This window comes from Rhineura floridana, chromosome 5, assembly GCF_030035675.1.
Source record: "Rhineura floridana isolate rRhiFlo1 chromosome 5, rRhiFlo1.hap2, whole genome shotgun sequence".
Lineage (NCBI taxonomy): Eukaryota > Metazoa > Chordata > Lepidosauria > Squamata > Rhineuridae > Rhineura > Rhineura floridana.
This window is the reverse complement of record NC_084484.1, coordinates 52,990,581-53,014,190: the sequence shown is the minus strand read 5'-3', so window position 1 is coordinate 53,014,190 and position 23,610 is coordinate 52,990,581. Positions and strand designations below refer to the sequence as shown.

The following is a 23,610-nucleotide window of genomic DNA, read 5'->3' as shown; positions in this document are numbered from 1 at the left end:
TAAGATTACTATTAGATCCTTAGAGTGCAGTAATAGATTATCTCCTTGGAAAATCGACAAGAGAGACATTACAGGATCAGACTTGATGTTCTGCCCTGTAATCATCCCAATTTCATGAAACACTTTTTTCCAAAATGCCTGAACAGCAGCACATGTCCACCACATATGAAAATAACTTCCAAGCTCTCCACACCCCCTCCAACACCTCTGTGTACCAGTATTATTGATTCTATGCTAAACTAATGGAGTTAAATACCACCTATGAATAATTTGATATGAATTTTCTTGCAGTTTTGCTGATATTGAATGAAATGGGAATTTATCCCATAAATTTTCCCATTTTACAGAATCAATCTTTATATTTTCTTGACAGTTTTTTTTAAAAAAGGTTCAAGTCATTTGTTTTATTAAATTCTCAAGAAATTTCAAATAACTTTGCACACATCAGAATTCTTCAGTGTTCATATATTACCCATTTAAAACTGTGGTAGTGTTTCGCACAGACTTCCTAATTAATGTAAAAATCGACTACATATGGCTTAAGCTTACTCTTTTAAAAACATGCCCTGTGCCTACTTGAAAACCAAGCATAGGATGAAAGTGTTCCGTAGAGATGTTGTCTTAAAAAGCTAGATGCGTTATACTAAATTTATCTGTGTCATCTTTCTATTAAAAATCTCTTTCAACATCTTCAGAACTTTTGTAACAGAAAGTGGGAGTTCATGTGCTACACCATTTTCTCAAGATGGCTTCACACAATCATTTATGACAGGGAAAAATCACTAGGTTGTCTGTTTCCCTTGTCATTCTTCTACAGTAAACCTTTCTTGATAATATGCTTTCAGGTGATCAAATCATAATAGGAAGGTTAGGGTTTTTTTTTAGTAATTGTTCGTAATAGAGTTTTTAATGTAAACGTGGATTGAGATTACTTATTTAATGAGTATTCATCCTGATTTGCTTGTGGAGATATTAGATGATGTTACATCAAGCAAGTGTTATCCCATACTTTCTAGTGCATTTTTCTGCAACTTTCCTTATCGCAAAAGGTCTGATTTTTGAGGGGAGGGGAGAAGGGGGTTTGTTTCACAGCAGCTCCAGATCAGCTTTAATTGTGCAGCCTGAATTTGCCAAGATGCAAATGAAAACAGTGGTAGTCTGAAAATGCCCCTGGTCATGTGGGAGCACATTTGTGTAATGATATTTTAATGACAGTAGGAGTCCAAGATCACCCAACAGTAGAGCTGTTGGTGGAAGCTACCTTAGATGTTCGGGCCCCTTCAGATTCTAGTTGGGAATGGTTGAACCTGGTCGTCCACCTATTACAGCACTTCCAGAAGAAGCACTGCAGCCAGACCAGGAGCTTTCTTGGCCTCATATAATACTGGTGTTTGTTGTATGGAAGGGGAAATCTTCTCAGCAGCCAGCTATACTGCACAGTGCAGGGTCCTAACTCAATAATAAAACATGTGCTTTGCATGTAAAATGTCCCAGATTCAATTTCTGGCATCTCCAGGTAAACTTGGGAAAGACTCCATCTGAAACCCTGGAGAGCTACTGCCAGTCAATGTAGACCAGTGTTCATCAACCTTGGGTCTCCAGATGTTGGACTACAACTCCCATAATCCCAAGCCACCTTAGTCAATGGACAGGGATGATGGGAGTTGTAGTCCAACAACATCTGGAGACCAAGGTGTAGACCAGCTTTTCCCAACCAGTGTGCCTCCAGATGTTGTTGGACCACAATTCCCATCTTTCCTGACCATTGGCAATGCTGGCTGAAGCTGATGGGAGTTGTGGTCCAACAACATCTAGAGGCACACTGGTTGGGAAAGGCTGGTGTAGACAATACTGAGCTAGATGGGCCAATGGCCTGATTCAGTACAAGGCAGCTTCCTTCCTATCACTTCTCTTCCTCTGCCCCCAGCATCACCCTTACCTGCCCATTTCCTTTCTTTTTTCACATTTCTGTTCTCTTTTTGTTCTTTCTTGGGTTAATTTAAATGAGAAATTGAGATGTAAGTTAGAAAGGGAGGAACAGAAGTTAACAGCAGTGTACTAATAAGGGGGCTTAGTTTTCCTTCTGCCTGTAAAATTTTGCCTGTAAAATTTGCTTTAAACTCTAGACACTGTTAATGAAAAAAGAAGGCACAGCTACTATGTTGTTTTCCTGTCATCTTGCAAAAAAGTTATAAGCAATCTAATTCTTCCTACAAACTAGGAACTATTTTCTTCATCAGTATTTTTTTTCTACATGCTATTGCGCACTATACCCCAAGGGAACAATTTACCATTTGAAGTGGATCCCACTTCTGAAAACCAGTTGCCGGAAGCCCCAGGAGAGGAGAGTGTTCTTGCACTCGAGTCCTGCTTGCGGGCTTCCCCCAGGCACCTGGTTGGCCACTGTGAGAACAAGATGCTGGACTAGATGGGCCACTGGCCTGATCCAGCAGGCTCTTCTTATGTTCTTACGTTCTAACCCTGTTGAAGAATGTGGCATTAAGACGTTATTTTCTCCAAATAAAAGTTACATTTATCTACTGAGATTTTTAACCCACTCTGTCCCTAAGAACTTTGTACAGGCAACAATATTTTGCTTGTGAAAATCTTGATCCTATAGAAAAAAATTAGTTGCAACTGGTAGCTGGTGCTCCTGGCATATGGAAGATAATTCATACAGAGACTGAATGTATTGTAGGCTGCCCCAACCCAAAGGTTCTGGGCAGTAGTGCCACTTGTGGTGGGGTGGAGCTACCCTCCCCACTATCATAGCTGCTGCTTACCTAAGGGCAGAGATGCATGGTTGCACCAGCAGGACATCATATAGTTGATTTGAAGATAAAAGGGAGGGGACGGGGAGAAGAGCCGTATATGCCCACTCTGTGCTTTTGGGGGAAGGAGAAGGCAAACATGAAATAATTTTTATGTAAAATTCAGCCTACTTGCAGCTTACAAGATCTGGTGAGAGAGTATTATGTTTTGCAAGAACATGTTGATTTCTTGTTCTGGTAGTGCAAAGGTCTTCATTCAAATCAGTCAAAAAGAAGGAAGCAAGAAAAATGGATAGAGAGGCAGCAATCTTAAAACCACAACCAATTTATTGTTGCACTGAGGCCTTGAAAATGTATTTGCCAGCGTGAAATTATAAAACAGTACTCCATTTCCCCCAGGAGTAGAATCAAATAATATTGCCTTTTCAAATTCCAACTGTTTAGAGGTTGACTTTTCCCTGACTGGATGATTCATTCATGTTTGTCACAATGGAAATTCAGTACAACTTCTACTCTGCAACACTTTTTACAACACAAAAGCTCTCTTAGCAAAGATAATTTTCAAAACATGCTCATTTTCCTGTATATTCTTCTGCCTCAAAAAAACAAAAAAAACAAAAAACCCTTCCCATGACTCTTATTTGGGTTTAAGGGCTCATCTACACAAGGTTTTACTGTGTGTCTGGTGCTACTTGCATCCTTTTTTAATTGGCATGTTTTGCATGACATTACAGGCAAACAGAAGTTATCATGCAGTCCCCCCCCTGTAAATCCGTACTAACCCAATCTTCTGATAATCTGAAAAGGGAAGAAAAAACATTTCTATTCCGTATCTCTAGGGCTTGCAGACACTTTGCTCTGATGCTTTTAGGTGGGTGTGTCAATTGTTCCCCTCTCCATGCCCACTTCCTCCTCCCCCCTTTGTTCATTTCATTTCCTGTGGGCTGAACAGAAACTTCCGCTTCTCTCTCCTGTTCTGCAAGCTTCTTTTATGTTGCTGTAAACTGTGGCTTTATTTTCTTTTCCCCCCTACCTTGTGCACAAAAGCGTAACACTGCTCAAACAAAGATTTGTATTTCATCTGTATTGTACCAGTGAAAATACAAATAATTGCACTTCCAGGTTGTTTTTTTAAAATGAAACTTACTGGTAGAACAAACTGAGCATGCTCGGTTGCCAGGTAAACAGAGGGAGTGGAAATGTTAAATTAGAGGGCGTGGTCTTTAGGAAACTGTGTGACTGATGCTTCCCTTCAAATGTGACTAGAAAACATTGTGTTTGCAGCTGACATTCATCCTTTACTGTAGCCGCAGCAAACAGAAAACGGAGGTAAAAACAGTGCATTTAGCATGAAGTTATGCTCCCATGTGGATAAGCCCTATGATTACTTGGGCTTTGATGTCAAGGAGCATACAAAATGGGTGGTGTTCATTTAAAATCCTGTAATCAAAATGTCTCGCTTTTCATGTTCTGTTTGATTTCTATGCAGAAAGAAAAGAAAAGTGGGCTGCTGAAACTTCTAGCAGGAGCATCAACAAAAAAGAAATCCCGCTCCCCTCCATCAGTGTCCCCAACACATGACCCTCTGGCAGTAATGGAAGGGATGCTACAGGGTGCTATGGGACCTGAATTGACCTCCCTCTCTAGCCATGGGAGGGCAGGCTCATGCCCAATTGAAAGTGAAATGCAAGGAGCAATGGAGATGGAGCCTCTGCACAGAAAGACAGGCTCCTTGGATTTGAATTTTTCTATTCCTTCTCCTGTAAGGCAGCTGCCACCTTCAATGGCAGCCATCCATCCAGAGCCTAAGCCATTGTCTCGAGAAAGGTATGTCATCCAAAACCATATTTACATTTATGTGTATTTTGGGTTAATGCTATCATATGCAGATTTTTGCAAGGGAACATTTTGTTTTCATGGCAAGATTCACATTAACTAGAAAGTTTAATATGTCATGGAGTTGGAAGGGACATCAAAGGTCATCTAGTCCAACCCCCTGCCAACATAGGACATCTGGTGCTACAGCATTCCTGATAGGTCGTCATCCAGCTTCTGCTTAAAAAACTCTAATAAAAGAGAGCCCACTATCTTCTGGAGTAGTCTGCTCTGCTGTCAAATAGTTCATATAGTCAGGACGTCATTGCTAAGTTTTAAAATCTCCTTTCTTGTAATTTGAACCTGTTGCTTTCGGTCCTTCCCTCTGGGGCAACAGAAGATGAATGTCACATGGCCCTGCTGGATGTCCCCCACCTCACTCACTCTCACTCTCATCACAACCCCAAAGATTCTGTAGGATGCTGCAGATTCTCCATTGCACCAAAACCCCTTCTCGTTCTTTCCACCAGTTTTCAACAAAACTAAACAACTGTCAATTCCAACAGCCTCAGCGCTGTCACAAGCTCATGACCATTCCCACTCTCGAGCATCATCACAACTCCGCTGCCTGCTCTCAGCTCTTAATCTCTAGAAGAAAAAGGATGTCGGTGCTGAGATTTCCTAGGGAAGAAAAACTCTGGAAGCCCTTCCCCTATTCCCTGAGATGCGTTGAAAGCACCTCTCTCTGTTTATTCAGTTGAGAGGAAAATGCATTCTGAACCTCTTCACGGGCCCATCATCAATTCTTACTTCATGTATTCCAGGATTAAGCTGTGGTACTAAAGCAGGTGCTTGGCACAACCCTGATGCAAATCAAGGTCTGGGCATTCTTCATCTAAAACCCCAGCATGGCTGTGCCTGCATATCTGGCAAGTACTTCTCCTGACTCTGAATGACAGTATAGCCGTGTGCTTGTTCAGCTCCAGGCACAGGCACTGCCTTCTGGGCCCAAGTACTCAATATTCTCTGACTGACTCCCACCTCCCAATGCAAATAACACTTTCCAAGAAACTTACTTCTTTCAGGACTGCAGCGGGACACACACACACACACACACACACACACACACACACACATGTTTAAACTCCCCCTCCCTTTCTCCATATGAACCTACCTGGCCCCTCAGAATGCCATCTGAGACCCTTCTCTGTGTGCCACCTCCAAGGGAGATCCGCAGAGTGATGGCAAGAGAATGGGTCTTTCCTGTACTAGTTCTCCATCTATGGACTGCCCTCTTGGGCACCAGACAAAAACATTTTTGTTTTCCAGCACATTTGGGCAGTATCGGATATATTCACTATGTAAGTTTTTCATACTTTTATGTATTTTAATTGCATTGTATTTTATACTTGTAAATCACTTCAGAACATTTTGTTATGGGAAGCAATTCATAAATTCAATAAACTAATTAATTAGCTTTCTGCCAGCTGTGATTCCCATCAGACCCTCCTGCCTCCAGTGGCTGCTATTAGCGTTTTTTAAAATCATGCACATTCTTAAGGACAAAGACTCATTTAGCGTCAAGTCTGAGATCATGCAAAAAAAGTCCTATAGCAGGCTTTTAAATCGCCAGTCACCTGTGGGAATTAAGAATTGTTTCCAGGTTTACAAAAATTAGTTCACAAATTCTCGCGGTCTCTCTCTTTAGGTCATAATTAACACAAGAATGTTTGGGCAGGAGCGCTGACAGACAGTAGCTCTGTTTGGCTACTGTCAGGACAGGTCAATAGGAACATTCCCAAACTTGAAATAAAGAGGCCATGACATCAACTGTATTTCTAGGAAAAACCAGATTATGCTTACTATTAATTTTCATTTTTGTCTTAACTGTGCATGATAATATTGCTACATTGTTAGCTCTGAGAATGAAAGCTAAGTAAAGACAGGATTGTAAAATTGTGGAATGGAAAAGGAACACAGCCAGAAGGCCCTTCTGTGTGCTCATTGTTTGGGACTATTACAGTGAACTACAAATGGAACTATACAGATGGATCCCTTAAAAACATTACAGATAGTGCTAATTGCACCATGTAGCAGATGAGAATTTGATTCTGATTTTTAGGCATTTTGTTTCCCAGAGTCTTAAGTCTAAGAATAACCTCTAATTGAAATAATTCTAATTATACTTAGCAGGCAAGATTTTCTAATTGATTTATGAATTAACTGCCATATCACTGGTTTATCTGCACTCCTTAACTGATCATATGGTTCTTTGTATCTATAAATGAGGAATATTAATTACCTTTGCACACAAGGGAGGATAATGCCTAGCCCTGGATCATTTGAGCAGCTACATTAAAAACTTATCTAGAAGTTCATTCCACATTCATTTGTGCTCTTTAAATCACCAAATTGCTCAGAAGTACCACTTTTAAAAAAATTACATATGTGAAGCCGCATTTCACATCTGGCAGTGCATGGATTTCTGCATCTCCAAACTCCATGTTTGCTTGTTTTCATTTTATGTTGCTTCATCTATAGAGTTAAACAAATTATGTATAAAGTGTATGGGATGGGTGGGATCAGATAAACAGATCCAGAACAAGAGCAAAATCATACTTTATGCAGCACTTGTGGTTTGATGCCTACACGTATATAAAATGTCTGAGAATTTGGCATCCACAATCACACACAGTAGGCACATGCTGTGGAGCCATTGCCCGCTGTCAGCTTCCAGCATGTGCCCATCATACCACAGTGTATCCAGATAGCCCTTCTTTAGAGCATTTTGCTTGTAAGTATGATAACTAGGCCCCAAGCTACAGACTGGCAGCATTCTTGTGTCTTATAAAGACATCCCCATCCAAATGGAGGTGCAAGTGAAAGAGATGAGGGGGAGCACAAGCAGAGGGCGCTGACATCTTCCTCCTGTCAGATGTTCTTAGCCCCACTGCCCATCCCTTCAGGCACCGTTCTACCCAACGGGTTTCAATGTCAGAAGAGAGGGAAGAAGGTTTCAGCAGGAAAAAGTTGCCGGCAGGGAAGAATTCAGCAACCCCATATCCTTTTGACCTTTTACATTGCACCACATATACACATGCTGCACATGAATTGGGGGAATTTGCACTCAATATGTGGGGCAACTGCTACTATGGACATCTGTAATCAGGCCCTAAACAGAGTTGAGCAAGCTCCAAAGGGCTCTTCTTGGGAGCTTTCTCCTCTACTCCCCTTAGGGTGGGAACCAAAAGTCAGTCCCCCATGAATAACTGCAAGAGGCTGGCTTTCAGCCCCCTCTCCTGCTTGCCCCCACCCAAGCATCTCTTTTCTGCTCCGTAGGAACCAACAGAGTCATAAGTTCCTAGGCGCTGGGGGAAAAACCACAGTGGGAGTGAAACAGAGGGTGGAGGGGGCTGACCACTGCTGAGGGCTAGTGGGGACCAAGCACCCACTCGCCCACCCCTCATTTTATTCCTACAAAGATTATTCCTGCTTCAACAGAGCTGTTCACTAACTGCTACTGGATAGACCACTGGAGCTGTTCATTGGCTTGCTGTAGGGGCAAACTCTGAGAGTAAGACCCCTCTGCTCCTCAGCAGTAGTCATAAGCTCCAGTTTTCCGCCTGCAACATGGTTGTTTTTGCTCACCCTCATGCAAACTAATGAAGCAAAACAGCTCCATTAGTTTGCATTATGGATGGAGGGAAAACACTGTTGAACTTTCCTTCTTGCGTGCTTGAATTTCGAGGTCTTGGGAAAAGACGTTTAAGGATTGGAAGGCTGAGTCTGGCTTGGCCTTGTATTTTTTGAAACCCCTGCCTTTAAATTTGAGCCAGACGTTGACAGATTGTGCTGTCCCTAGTCATTGCAAGAGGCTACCAACCCTTCACTGCAGGAAGGAAAAACAATATTTAATTACCGCAATGAATTTGTAAGGTTTTCCAAGTCTCAGAGCCTTTGCTTGTTGTCATCCCTGTCTATTAATGGGCAAAATTTAATCTGAAGTAAAATGTAAATGAATTAATCACACTGATTGTTTTCAGTTTTCAGTTCTAGTTCAGAGTCTTTTTATAAGATAGTATGAAACTAATCAGAAAAAAGGGCTAAGATTTCCTTCTTGTTAGTGCACTCTAGCCTGTATTTGTTCTGATTATATTTACCTAATACCAGCTTCCTTCCAGCACTATTTGCCTAAAGACATAACCATTATGATCATCACAACTGAGAAGAGCTAGTTTGTTTCACCACTGCAAGAGCTATCAAAAGTTGTATAGGAACTATTGTTATGCCTAACAGCTATTTTGCATTCCTGGTTCTTGATACTGTATTTGCCTGGTCGGGCTGATCATTGGAGCAGGAGCCCTGAGACTGAAGGCCCAACATTCATGTTATATTTTGCAAAAAATAAATTAAAAAAATACAATGGCAAATGCATCAAAATGTGTTGGCAGACAGCAAATCCATATGTGCCTATGCACATACATGTATCCCTTTAGAGTTTTGCCATTATTAAAAAGCAGTTCCTTATGGGGAAAATTGTTATGAGGTCTGGTACTCAGCTGCTTTGTAAAGCATGTGGAGAAGTTGAGCCAATGTAGAGTGTTTAGCCACAACAATTCTAAGTAAAGTGAAAGCTTGCACTTCCTTTCACCAACAAGATGTAAGCCAATAAACTATACCCTGTTTCATGTATTTTATTATGCACATCCATACACAGTTGCAAGATTTGAAACCTGACATTGCTTTAGCTAAATTTACTCCAATCTAATAATGTAATTAGTCAGCACTGAAACAGCATGTCTAAAATAACGTGAGCATTATAATGTGAGTATGATGGCTGAAATTGGCAATGCTTCGCAAAGTAAGCCTAGCAGATCTGCCTATGGCCGTATGATAGACTGTGTCTCCATAGCCAGCGAGCAGCTCGCATTTCAGCCCCTATTACAGTACTTGCTTTCTGCATGCATAGATTTACTGGTAAAGGAAAAAGATGACCAGTTTGTTTCGGGTGGCTCATGAGCACTTTACTCCACACAACTGGGTTACCATGTTAAATTAAGCAAATTTTATCTAGGCATTTTAGAGTACTTCTTCAAAGCCTAGCATGTTTCTTAGCAATATGAGGCTCAAGAGTGTTATGGTGACCCACTCTTTAACCCTGTGTGCACCTGATGATGTTGCATGGTTGAAGTGAAGTGGGTATGCATCTGATCCATGCCCAGATCCTGGCAAGCCACTCTGCCAAAGGGATAGTGAACGAATAGGCCTCTTCCCTGGAAGCTTTGAGCTCCAGCTTGCTGGAGGAAGGAATAAGACCTTCCAGCTGCATCTAGAAAACTATGTTTATGAGGCAATAATAAATATAAAGAATAAATAAATAAATAAAATGTGACAGGCTGCCAGAGGAGGAACAGACCTACCTGGCCCTCCTTCTGCTACCACCCCAGAGGGCTAGTAAAAATCTTTGCAGGCTAGTCACTTTTGACTGCTTATTGACAAAGCTGACATAAATAAATGCAGTATGTAAGAGTGATGCTGGCATGGGGACTCTCCACATCATCACTCCCAGCCAACCCGTGTGCTTGCTGATTCCAGGTGTGGATCTCTGAGCATGCCAAAGTGGCAGTGGTGCACATGAACCCTCATCGGCAATAAGGTATTTCCTTCTGTCTTTAAAGGTATCGTGTTGTGGTCCCATATCCCCCCCAAAGTGAAGCTGAGATTGAACTGAAAGAAGGTGACATCGTGTTTGTCCACAAGAAAAGGGAGGATGGCTGGTACAAAGGGACCTTACAGAGGAATGGCAGGTCAGGCCTCTTCCCTGGAAGCTTTGTGGAGAGCTTCTGAGGGCTTGTGTTCCATGCTTTTTGGACTCGAAGGATCTTTCAGAGGAAATTCCACAGCACAAAAGAAGAAGAAAAAAGCAACAGCGAAGGGAAACTTTCCTCATATCCACTGCCATAATAAGAACTGTAATTATTCTTTCCAAAGACTCTGCGGGCTCTTTGATATTCAGCCCAGAAGACGAGGTCTCTTGCTCTGCTTTCAAACCCACATACAGTATGTTGGAGCAGCAGTGCCTTCTACTTGGAATCAAAGACTGAGAGGACACACGTTTGGGTTGTATCTAAGCTAAAATCCAGCCACTACACTTTGTGTAAATGATAGAGAAAATATGTTTTAAAACAAATTAAGAAACTTGTTATATTGCTGTAATTTATTTGTCTGAGCTGCAGTGTTCTTATTACTGGCCTATGCAAGAGGGACTGACTTTCAAGAGTACAAGGGGACTCTTGAACTTGTTTGTTTTCTCAGGTGGGAGTAACGAAGCTCATGGATGAAAAAGAACCCAATGAAATCCACACATTGCTCAGCTAGACAGAATTGGGAGTCCACAACATCATTCCTGAGACCTCAAAATGTTCTGCTTAAGAATACTAGTCAGAGCCTCTTCATACACCACGCACCCAGAGAAAAATCTTAAGTGATGCTCCCAGCCTCAGGTGAGTCATTCATGTGCATCTGCTGCCTTGCATAGGATTTACCTTTCAACAGTGGGAAATATGTTTTCCATTCCAAGTGTTTCCCAACCCATTCTGAAAGCCAAATCCTATGTGTGGCAATGTAGAGATCTACAAGCAATGAGGGTGCCACATGCAGGCTTTTTCTGTGGCCTCCACATCTCCAATAGTTAGGTTTATTGTAATCCCCCCCCTGTGCACCAGACATTTCATTTGGAGAGCCAACAATTTGGACTGACCCTCAACAACTACGTTACATTTTTGGATAGCCAATCCTTTTTTCTTTTCTTTCCCCCTTTTTTTTCCTGGCAGCATTTTAAGTTTGATTGTTACTTTATTATATCAGTATTTCAGATAAGAGGGCTTTTATACAATATACTTTTCTAATGCAAGAAATTTTATACATTGCATATTCTGTATAGATAAAGAAATTCCTACTTTGCAAACATATGGCACTACATTTTATTTAAAAACCCAGTTAAAAATATTTGGTTTAACATGTCAGAGATAAAGTTGTTATTTTTATCAAATATGCAAAAGAATTTCTTACAAAATTCTCTACATGGATACACAAGACCTTGCACAAGTTACATGCACAGGTGTGTTCTGGAGGCATCTCAACCTCCCTCGCACAAGCTGGTTCCACAAGGAACATTAATTGCTCTGTCTGGAAGAGGATGTCTGGATTCTGGTCAACAACTGCTATGGATGATGCCAATCCCAAAAAAGTAAGAAACAGCAAACAGGCAAAGTGATTGCATTCAATCCAAAGAAGTATGAGCAGAAGGAAAACTGCTCCTAGTGGTATTCAGCAAATCCTTGTGGAAGAGATCACATAGCACTGAATAGGTTGTTCTGTAGCAGTTCTCATGCATCCACTTGTGTGAGAACATCTATGGATTTAGTTTCCCTTTTCTCATATAAGGGTATAACATGAGCTGTCAAACAGCTGTGCCGTGAGTGGAAGTCCCCTTCTGCATGTGGAAGGGCACCTTTGGATTCAACCCACTGTTCATTTATTGAAGGAAACTCTATTGGTAAACAAATACCTACATACTCTTTTACCAACTGTTGAATTAAAAGATATGACTATATGTAAGTTATATCATTTACTGTAGCTAATGTCAGGCTCCTGAAGATCAAACCCTTTTACTGCTTGCTACATGCATCCAAATTGGGGGGGGATCTTAGGAGACACTGCTAATATACAATGGCCTGTTCCTCACACACACATATCGTGTTGGAAGCCTCTTCAAAGCACAGTACTCTGTCTAGACCGTGATAATTACTGGAGATTTGGGAGCTTTTCCAGGAGGATTCATTTTAATTGACTTCTATATGGCAATAAAAAGAACACTGCAGGTTCCTGCAAGCACAGAATATTGGAATTTTTCTTTCTCCCTGTTTCTTAACATCAGAGAGAAGATGACTGTAATTACCGCTATCAAAATGTGATTTTACTGTAGAAATGTATACAGGCATACCCCGCTTTAACGTTTGCAATGGGAGAGTATACTTTAAGCGAAAATAAACTTTAAGTGAAGCAATTGTCTTCACTTGTACTGCACGCAATCACCACTAGATGGCAGCGGCGTCATGCCAATAAAGTGTACGTTATTGCGAAGCGCGCGAGTGTATGGAGGATGTATGTTATAGCGAGGCGACATTAAGTGAAGCGACGTTAAGCAGGGTATGCCTGTACTGTAGTTCTGAACACTGTTTAATTTTCTAACCCGAGTCAAGCTACACAATAAAATGTTCTCAGGCCATAGAAGCTTCCAGCTACCAGGAATTTAAAGGTGCAATAAACGGGAAGCAAGAAAATAAACCTGTAATAAGTCAGCTGGTGACATCTGTTAACATTTTTTAAAGAGGTGGAAAATATTTTTAGCTGTGTGTTTTGCTCAGCCTCATTCAGGCAGTGTGTACTGAAGACATCAGCCAAAATCTTCCCATTGTTGCAATATATGACTTTGTCCTGCATAAGTTATGCTCTTCGCATCATATAATAGAGGCAGGAATCATTGGTCCTTGCAAGTGCAGGGTCATTATTTTTACTCTCTTAATTTGAATGTGTCCAATCCTAAAACTTGCTGAAATAGTAATCAGGTACTTCGATATATTAGACCTATTTCTGATTACACCAGCTCTGTGGGCAGATATTCATGCATAAATACTTAGAACTGGGGTGCTGGCTATATACAATGCTCAGTGATGGAAATACGCTTATAAACTCTTCTATTATTTTGCAAAAATGTAAGTATACATCTGCCTACTTAAGTACCCTAGGAGCAGAGCTTGGAAAAGTTACTTTTTTGAACTACAACTTCCATCAGCCCAATCCAGTGGCCATGCTGGCTGGGGCTGATGGGAGTTATAGTTCAAAAAAGTAACTTTTCCAAGCTCTGCCTAGGAGTCTATGTGATACAAGGTTAAAAAGATGATGTGTGCAAGAAGTAAAAATGAGTCAAACAATATTTCACTTGTCATTCACATGTTCTTTTTCATCTTCTGTGTGATCTCTGTGCAACTCCATGCAAAGAATATAGCTCTAGCCAGAGCTGCATCCTAGAGAGTGGATAGTTAACCTTTTTTGGCCCAAGAATTGCATTCACATTTGGCCAGTCATCTGAAAGCCACACACCACTGGTGGATGTGGCCACTCCACACTCTCACAGGTACGCACAGAGCCACACAGCCCCCCTTTCCTCAAGTGATTTGTACAGTTCAGCTGAAGAGGGGAGATTATTACCACCTCCTCACTCATCAAATAATTAATGTGATGACCAGACAGGGGAGCAATTTACATTCCCATCAGGGGGCTGGGCTACATTCTATATTAAACCTCTCCGCCACTCAACACTGTGTCAACTTTAATTGTTTCTTTTTGCCACCACTGCCAAAATCAGCGGGGTCTTGGGCAGGCCAGATCAGGCCTCAAGGTTGGGGGTTAGTTACCCCTATTCTAAAGTCAGGGAGCTAATGCTCACTGTAGCCTTCCCAAAGCATTCACTTTGGGCAGCACATTCCAGGCACAGAGTGATGCTCCTTCCAATCTCTTATCTCTTCTCATCCTTGAAAAAAATGGTATGATCAAGAAAGAGCTAAACACTTTTAAATCTCGTTTTCATTGGAAGATGTTAAGTACATGTTTAACTTTTCCATCAAACTTAAAAATATTCAGGGTCAAACTGTGTATTGCATGCTAAAGCATGTAAGAGTGCCATGGTGCCTTTTTTATTTAAAGAAGAAGCAAAGCTAGCTGTTTCAGGAGGGACATTTAGAGGGAAGAAACAAGCAGAATGTGTAACTTATCATCTACCTGCTGTTTCATTCCCAATGGCTCCTGGCCTACAGGATTTGAACCATGTATTTGGATGCATTTTGGACCCGGTTGGAGACGAGCTGCTTGGGAGTGTGATCTGGGGTGAAAAAACAATGGGCAGGGCAAGGAAGGAATAGATGCTCCCTTCTCTACCATGTCCTTGATCTAAATCCCACCCCCTCCTGAAATAGCTTTGCTTTGTTTTGTTACAAATGCACTAGAGTACTTTTGCATACATTAGCAGTTAACACATAAAGTTTTCCTTAATTTTAGCTATAACATGCCCTTGCCACTTTTGATTTTAAGTGTGAGAATACATGGCTGACATTGTAAAGTGCCATTTTTCTCCTGGGCAAGGTCAGCCCTGTAGTCAGCCTTCCTTGTTAGGTGGGGCAGCCACATTTCTAGGTGGGGCATTTGGGGGAAGAGGTGCACAGCGCCAGCCAATCTACACACACCCTCATTGGTGGAGAGGATTTGGGGTCCACACCAGGGGAAGAGAAAGGCAGTGACCTTCCTTATCACTGCTCCTCCATCCAGAGAGTGTGTTAACTTATGTGAATGAAGTTTAATTTATTGAATTGTCTTACCCTTTTTTGAGAGATGCCCCCAGGAACAGCAGACACAAAAGCTTGGCTGTGCCTATAGTTACAGTCCCCTTTCACCTGTGGTCTGCTCTGATTCTTCATGAACTCAACTACTTTGGTAAAGACAGTGAGCTCCTGAGCTTGGCTTTGATGCTGCATTAAGTATCTCAGTTTTAGCTTCCACCTGAAAAACAAACTCACCCATACTACAAGTTTAGGGATGAACAGAGAGCAAATAAATGCTATAGGGTGAGTTTGTTAACGCCTCCTTGAGAGTCCCTCTTTCTAATCTTGTTCCTGGGCTTTAGATTTTCTTTCCTGTTGGACATCAAGGGAAAATTTTTTAACTGTCTGTTATATAAAGGATGAACTAAGCAATTGGAAACATTGTGGAAAGCAATTGGATTTTTTTTACTGGTTGCTGCATTGATTTTTCTGTCCAGAAACCCTGAAAAGGTCTCATGCTGAGCTGCACATATTGGGAAAATCAGAAATTAGGCCTGAGTTAGGAAAATCAGAAATTAGGCCTAGGTGTCCAGCTAGCTAACTGTAGTGTACACTGCAATATTTCTATTACTCTAGGGCTGTTTTCATATTTTGTCATCAAGTAATCAAGAAAATCAAGAAAATAGCCACTATGATTGTGAGTATAGTGAGTGCATTAAAAGAGTAAAAGGTATCCATTTTTTCAGATCACTTTAAGTTATCTCTTTATTTCACTCTTCAGGAATAAGCACCCAATCCTCCTCTACTCATTATAACAACTGCAGAATAAACAAACTTATTTCTTACTGCAGGCAAGCAAGCATGGTTCTTTATTGCAGGGTGGGTAGACAGTGCATCTAGAACTGGAACAGAAAAGCACAGCAAAGGAAAGTCCAAGGGGTGGAGTCTAACTGTAGCAAAGTTCTAATATTTAACTCTTCAAAGGTCATGTTATAATACAGGCTATTTTTTTTTCTAGGATCACTTAAGTTATTATAGGGTGGTCGTGATCATGAAAATTCCACCCTTAGTCAGGGAAAGCCTTGAGTGAGCAGACGTTTGAGGGCTCTTCCAGTAGAGGCTTTTGTTGTGCACTTGCCCTGGTTTATTCACTGAATTTTTCAGAGGGTCCTATTTTTAAATTGCTCCTGTTCTTAAAACAAGCTATCATCCTTTAAATTGAGGTTGTCATGGTCTGTCATGTCACAAATTAAAAAGGCAATTTCCAAAAAAAAATCCTGGGGTGGGTGAAGCACAGCTCTAGGGGGGACAGTGCCCTCATTTGCTCCCCCCTTGGCTACAGGCCTTGGGGAGGTAAATGGGAGGTGGAAGTCAGATCTTCCTCCAGCTGGGAACCTGACATCATGGGGTCTTTTGTTCATTAGCTCCTGTGTTTGGTATTGAACAAGATGCAAGAGGAGGGGAAGAGGAAGGAGATCTACTTTGTTTTGGAATTCTTGCATCTAATTGTTTGGACAAAATCAGTGTTGGTTCTTCCATAGTTTGAACAAGGAAACATTTCTCTGACAAGTAAACAATGGTTAAAAATGGTACATTTTAAAAAATAAAAATAAAACCCAAACAGCTTAGTTCAGCACTTAATTATTTTCTTGATACTGATGGCTGTCTATGATGGATCAAAAATGGTGATTGTTTGCCATAGTTGTGACAGCCACTGCTCTCTTTCTTACCTTGTGGCAATGGAGTTTACACAAAGGTGTTGGATATAAGAGGTGTGCACTACATATGGTGACAGAGGCCAGGAATTCAAACAGAGGAGTGTCAAAAGCAATTTATTGGGGGTAGATTGCTGTTCAAAGAAAAACAGCCCAAATCCTACTAGGCACACAGAAGCCCTTGTGTGCACTTAAATAGCTTGTTTGATAAGCAAGGGCAGAGCTTATCTAGAATTGGTTTCTTTGCTGCATTCAAAATATATAGCAGCAAACAATCTTAATTCTTGCATGGTTTATTCAGCAAGCCATTTGAAGCTGCATTCACACAACAGCAGCTCCAAGGGATGATCACCCTTTCGCCTGTGTTGTTTGCCCAAAAGTTGTTGCGCATCTCTGTAAGCAGGTGTTAATCCAGAATCCATGAACCCCATTAGGACAAAATATAAAACACAACAGCCAATAATTTACAAATCTATCTCTTCTGAATTCAGTATTTAAAGGGTTTTGCTGCCACATCCCTCCCTCCCCCAGCATTTGATGCTTAAAGACCTATCAATTTCATTTGGGGATAAAGATTCTTTGTAGGCTTGATGTTCTGAAAACATTTGCTCCTAGATTTTAGTTTTCATTCATCTTGGTAGCTTGGAGTAGTAGATTGGTTCCATGGATGTAGCACAAATACAGAATGCAAAGACAAGGCAGGGACTCCAGATAGCGATCTCTGAGTCATACAGGACTGCATGGAAATGAATTAACTCCTACAGTGGTCCATGTTGATAAACTGAATTCAAAGGACAGAAAGCATGGGGAGAGGGGAGTATGTGAGTGCATATGTGCATTTCCTAAGTCAGAAAACTGCAAGCAAATTGTCCTGGCAGCCTTGTTTTGTAAAATGCCAGATATATTGTACCAGAAAAGGTTTCTGCTAACTGAACAAGCCCTTTGTACTTTGCACATTCGAACAAAAGGTTTTTGTTACACATGGATGATAACATATAATTTAGAAAATATCAATGGTTATTATGAGTACAAATGAACTGCAATGACTGTATTTCTCATCCTTTAAATAAAATAACAATTAAAGTAACCTGAATGGATAAGCTTTATTTTATTTGGATGGAGAGCAATAGAGACTGAAAAAAAGGAGAGTTGAAAGCCCAGTGGGTCAGCTTACAGTCCATGAAACACCAAACCATGGTTTGGTATTATGGGACCAGGATTTGTGCTCACATGATCTCTCATCATCCCTCATTGGCTTTCCTGGTTTGTGGCAAATCATTGTTTGCCATTATATCTGAATCACTGCAACTATAGTTCGCACTTGTCTCTCAAATCAAGATTGTGAATCTGAATCAAACCCTGGTTTGCAAATCTTGTTTGCAGGGCAAACTCAAGCCATAGTTTCTGGACCAGCTCTACCAATAGGCAGAATGAGGCAGCCATCTCAGACGATAGATGCTAAAGGGTGAGTAGACAATGCTGAGTATGTCACATGGCCTGACCTGCACCCCTTAAGCTAGACTGCTGCCTTCAGGAGCAGTTGAATATGCTGCCTTGCTACCAATGTCAAAGAAAGATTCAACTGCCAGTGTGGGCAACTTTTGGACATGGAATTAGTAGAGGTGCAGTCTTGTCCTCTATCTCAGGCAGCAAAATGTCTTGTGCCAGCCCTGCAGAGTTTGCCAGTTCAGATGTATTAGCAAATCAGACTTTGCTGCCAACCATCAAATAGCTAATTAAGTGGAACGCATAATGAGAGAAGAGAAGGGGAGCAGAAGGATGTGAACGCAAGGCTCAGCCATGTAATGACAAAATATAGCTTAGTATTCTGAGTGAACTGATCAAATTAATCAGAAGGGAACTTGCAAAAAAAAAAAACACCACACATCCAGCTACAACTTGTAAATCATTTTCTTGCAAAGAGCTGTATTCTGTCATTCTTGGGACTCATCACTCTTGCAGTTTACTTAATGAAATTATGATATGGGGAAACCCAAGCCTTAACCTACCCAAGTGCAGGATCATAAAAATGCAAGGTGGCCAGTTCCATAGTCCCAAGGCCAGTTGGAAAGGTTTGGCTGACCTGAGAAACAGGGCACTACTAGTTCCTTGAGTCAACAGGATTCAGCAGGGACCATCAGCATTTTGGCAACAAGAATACAAAGGAAGCAACACTTGGTCAGACTGCCCACCTAACCCAGTATCGTCTACTCTGACTGGCAGTGACTCTTCAGGGTCTTAGAAATATTCCCCATTGCCTGCTGCCTGGTCCTTTTCATTGGAGGTAACGGATTTAACTTAGGACCTTCTACATGTAAAGCATGTGCTCTGCTACTGAGCTAACATTCCACCCCAAATACGTTCCAGAATATTTGAACGGTGTATGGCATACATAAGACATACTTACGTGTGCCTTCCTTTTCTTTCTCTTTATTTGTCTGCACATCAGGGCTGAGCCATGTCAGTATCAACCTGTCAATCAGACTGACAACCTGGGGCCAGCATTCTTAGAATACAGTAATACCTCAGTTAAAGAAGTAATGTCCAGGAATGCATCTACTTTGTTAACAGAAACTTTGGTACCAGAGGGTGGAATAACATGGAAAGAATAGGGACAGGATCTTATACCTGCTCATAGATGTTGGGGGGTAGCATCAACAGGGGCTTTAAAGGGTGCCTCCCTGGCACCTACTGGCACCCTTCCCTCTGAATCATATTGGATCCTTCCCTCCCCAGCCCTGGGAGAAAAAAGAGATCTCTTCAATGCAAAGCAAACACACAGGCTTAAAAAAGCAAAGGAAAGGGCAGGCACAGGTTTATCAGTTTATTGATAGCAAAGCAAAGACACAGGCTGGTCAGTTTCACCTTAAAGCAAAGGCAAGGCTTGAACCTTTATCCATGATAAAGCAAAGCTAGTCAGTTTCACCTTTAAAAAAAATGGAAATGGGCTGCCTTCAAGTGGATCCTGACTTATGGCGTCCCTATGAATAGGGTTTTCATGGTAAGTGGTATTCAGAGGGGGTTTATCATTGCCTTCCTCTGAGGCCCAGAGGCAGTGACTGGCCCAAGGTCACCCAGTGTGCTTCATGGCTGTGTGGGGATTCAAACCCTGGTCTCCCAGGTAAGCTTCATTCCTGGAGGATTCCTTAACTAAGGTATTACTGTAGTTCAGGAAGGAAAGTGTTTACATCTGGAAATGTTCCTCCACATAATTTGCAGGAGCAGCCTCTATTACGGGATACAGTCAACTTCATAGGATTGTCTACAAACCATATGCAATTGCTCAGCCTGGACCCATAGGAATTATTCTAGGAAAAATCTTGGGTGTGTTACACATTACACTGGGAAACTAGGTCATACAACTACCCAAAACGTAAGAGGCTCTACAGTGTAGAGTTTACACACAGAGACAGCAACAAGACAGCTGAGGCCAGATACCATTTAGCTTGCAGAGTTTTGATTCCAGGGACTGTAGGCCCTCCACATTTCTATGCTAGAATATTCCAATTCGTTTTCCAAAACTCTGTGCTATGCCTATTTCTAAACTTTCCTGGGGAAAAAGATCCAGCATTTGCAGTATTTTCATAGTTCCATGAGCACTTCCTGACCTCAGTGGCTCTTTACAACATGGCAAACTGACAGATGTAATGCTGGGTTATCCTGTGCCAAATCAAACATATGATCTGTATTGGCAAGAAAGCCAGCATGTGATACAGTTTGAAGAAAACCCCATTCTCACATTGTGGACTTTCATCTATAACCTAAATTCATTTTCAGAGTATTTACAGATTTTTGCAGCTTCTTTGTTAAAAACAATAGTCTCCTCCTTATTTCTACTACGAAATGCTGGAAATATATATACAGTGAAGCACTAAGCTGTAAAAGGGGGGGTATTAAAGCACAGGGTATAAAGGTGAGAACTAAAGAACAAAGGATCTTCACAGGTAGCCACAGGATGTTCACTTAGGGCCAGATAAAACATTCACAGCATCAACAGAAATGTGCCTCCAAACACATCCTCCCTATGGCAAGCATATGGCCTCCCAGCCCATAATGTTCACCAGGACTGAGCATGTGACTCCCTTCCCCCATCATATTCTATGCTACCCGACCTCTGGGCCACAGTCCCAGTTGCTACAGGTTGCCCCCATGGCAAATAGCACCTATCACCAGCTGGACAGGGATAACTTTGCCCCTGTGACACAGAAATTACTAACCTCACATTTAGAGTAATGTGCTCCATGTGGAGCTTTCCTTATGGTGGTCTGGAGGCTGCAGCTGGTGCGGAATGCCATGGCCTAGGTGATAAGTGGTGTAACATACCAGGCAGTGGGCACACATCAAGCCAGTGGTAAGGGGTATGCACTGGCAGCCTATTAACCACCAAACCAGTTTTAAGATCCTGCTATTGACATATAAAGCCCTGAACAACTCCAGACCAGGTTACCTAAAACGCCATCTTCTCCACCACTGCATGGTAAGGGCATTAAGATAAACAAATGGAACCCAATTAGTTTTGCCGTGGCCTGATGATTATCAGCTTGTGGTAAAATGAAGGAGAGTTTTTTCACTGGTGGCACCAGTGTGTGGGATGCTCTCCCTGCTGAAATATAAGAGGCCCCATTCTGCTAGCTCTTGAAGACACACCTCTAAGGGAACATTTTTTTCCTTTGCAGTGTGGCTTGAGTTCAAGCCAGCCTGCAAAGGAAAAATATTCCTTTACAGGCACAGATTGGATTCAAACCATGCCCTTAAAGGAACTAGCAGGGTCTGTAGTGGGGTCTGAAGGACAATCCACTTTCAGCAGGGATTGGCTACACTCCAGTTTGGATTATAGCCAATCCAACAGATCTTGAACTTCATCTGATTACCACCAATCAGCTAATCCCAGTGGGGCTTACACTTGGTGCCAAATCTAAACAGCACCGAATGCAAGCCCCACTTACTACAATAATTATTGTACAGAAATAGAAGAGGATAATAAAAAGTAGAACAAGAGCCATATTCCAAAGATTAGAGAAATCAAAGAGAAATTCAAACCAAGAGTAAGGATATTGAATAATCAACAGGGGAACACACTGATTGACTGAGGAAGATGGAAGCAATACACTGAAGAACTATATAAAAGAGATGCCAGGATGACAGATTCATTAATGGAGGAACCATATGATGATGAGCCAGAAATTTTAGAATGAGAGGTGAAAGCTGCTCTTCAAATACTTGGAAGAAACAAATCACCAGGAATAGATGGCATACCAATGGAGTTGCTACAGGTTACTGAGACTGAATCTGTCCAAATTTTGACAAGAATTTATCAACAAATATGGAAAAGAAAACAATGGCCCACAGACTGGAAGTGTTCAATATACATCCCAATTCCAAAGAAGGGGGATCCCAGGGAATGCAGTAATTATCAAACTATTGCCTTAATATCCCAAGCAAGTAAAGTAATGCTCAAGATTCTACAACAAAGGTTCTTACCATGTATGGAATGATAAATGCCAGATGTCCAAGCTGGATTTAGAAAGGGAAGAAGGACTAGAGATCATATTGCAAATATTTGTTGCATAATGGAACTGACAAAGGAATATCAGAAGAAAATTACCCTGTGCTTTATAGATTACAGCAAAGCCTTTGACTATGTAGATCATGAAAAACTATGGAGTGCTTTAAAAGAAATGGGGGTGCAACAGCATCTGATTGTCCTGATTCGCAACCGATACTCTGGGCAAGAGGCTACTGTAAGGACAGAATATGGAGGAACAGATTGGTTCCCCATCAGAAATGGTATGAAAGAGGGGTGTATTTTATCACCCTCTTTGTTTAATCTATATGCAGAACATATCATACGGAAAGTGAGATTGGACCAAGATGAAGGAGGTGTGAAAATTGGAGGGAGAACTATCAATAATGTAAGATATGCAGATGATACCATACTACTAGCAGAAACCAGTAATGATTTGAAACAAATGTTGATAAAAGTTAAAGAGGAAAGCACAAAAGCAGGACTACAGCTGAACATCAAGAAGACTAAAGTAATGACAACAGAATATTTATGTAACTTCAAAGTTGATAATGAGGACATTGAACTTTTCAAGGATTATCAATACCTTGGTGCAGTCTGTGATGTTCCTGTATTAATGTATATATGGTAAGTGCTGTTTGTATAGAAGATATGTGGTAAGTGGAATGAAAGAGGAGGGGGGAGTAAATGAGCAGTAGAATGCTGGATGATTGGCTGAGTGTTTGGATGGCTGAGAGTATAAATGGAAGGATGACAGTTGAATCTAGGTGGACGTTAGTGGGTTGTTTGAGAGGTGTTTGGTGGACGTTGGTGGGTTTTAGAGGTGTTTGAGAGGTGTTTGGAGCTGGGTGTTTGGAGGTGGAGGTGGGGAGAGTGTGGAGTTCGGATTAATACTAAGACAAGTATCACAGGAATAGATGAAACCATATGCTTATGTGCCGTTATAAAGTAATCTTGTTATTTCTAATATTTAATAAACACTATTTTGGTTTACCGGAGGCCTGATCCTTGGCTGGGGAATATACAGACCAGAGGGGAGGGCAAGGTACTTACTAAGGCTGAAGGGAAACTGTAACAATTGGTGGCAGCGGTGAAGGGAAGAATATAACACCACAATTATCCAGAGCAACCCAGAATTATATGCATTCTATATAGATCAAAGGGATTGGGACAGCTTAAGCATGCAGTCACAGAGGTAACCTGATTGAGAGAGACTCAGGCAGAGTCTCTGGGAATACTGGTTATAGGACGTGACTGGTGGTGCTGCCTAGCAGGGGGATCTGGTGAGGTCTGTGCTAGAGTGGAGAGAGAAACCATAAAAAAGGACAGTCCGGACTGGTGGAGTCCCTGGTGGTGCCTAGTGACAGGCAGTAGCCATGAGCAGGTAGGAACCTGACAGGGAGAGC

At 41.5% G+C, this 23,610-nt stretch overlaps 1 protein-coding gene across 1 annotated transcript in view; it reads left to right on the top strand.

The window, feature by feature from the left end:
* Positions 1–17,702, top strand: part of SH3RF3 (SH3 domain containing ring finger 3) — a 473,231-nt gene extending 455,529 nt beyond the window's left edge. Inside the window, exons 9-10 of the mRNA XM_061626756.1 lie at positions 4,261–4,598; positions 10,265–17,702. Of these exons, the coding sequence (XP_061482740.1) occupies positions 4,261–4,598; positions 10,265–10,433 (507 nt within the window). The 3' untranslated portion in view covers positions 10,434–17,702. The remainder of the gene's footprint in view (positions 1–4,260; positions 4,599–10,264) is intronic.
* The last annotated feature ends 5,908 nt before the right edge of the window (positions 17,703–23,610 follow it).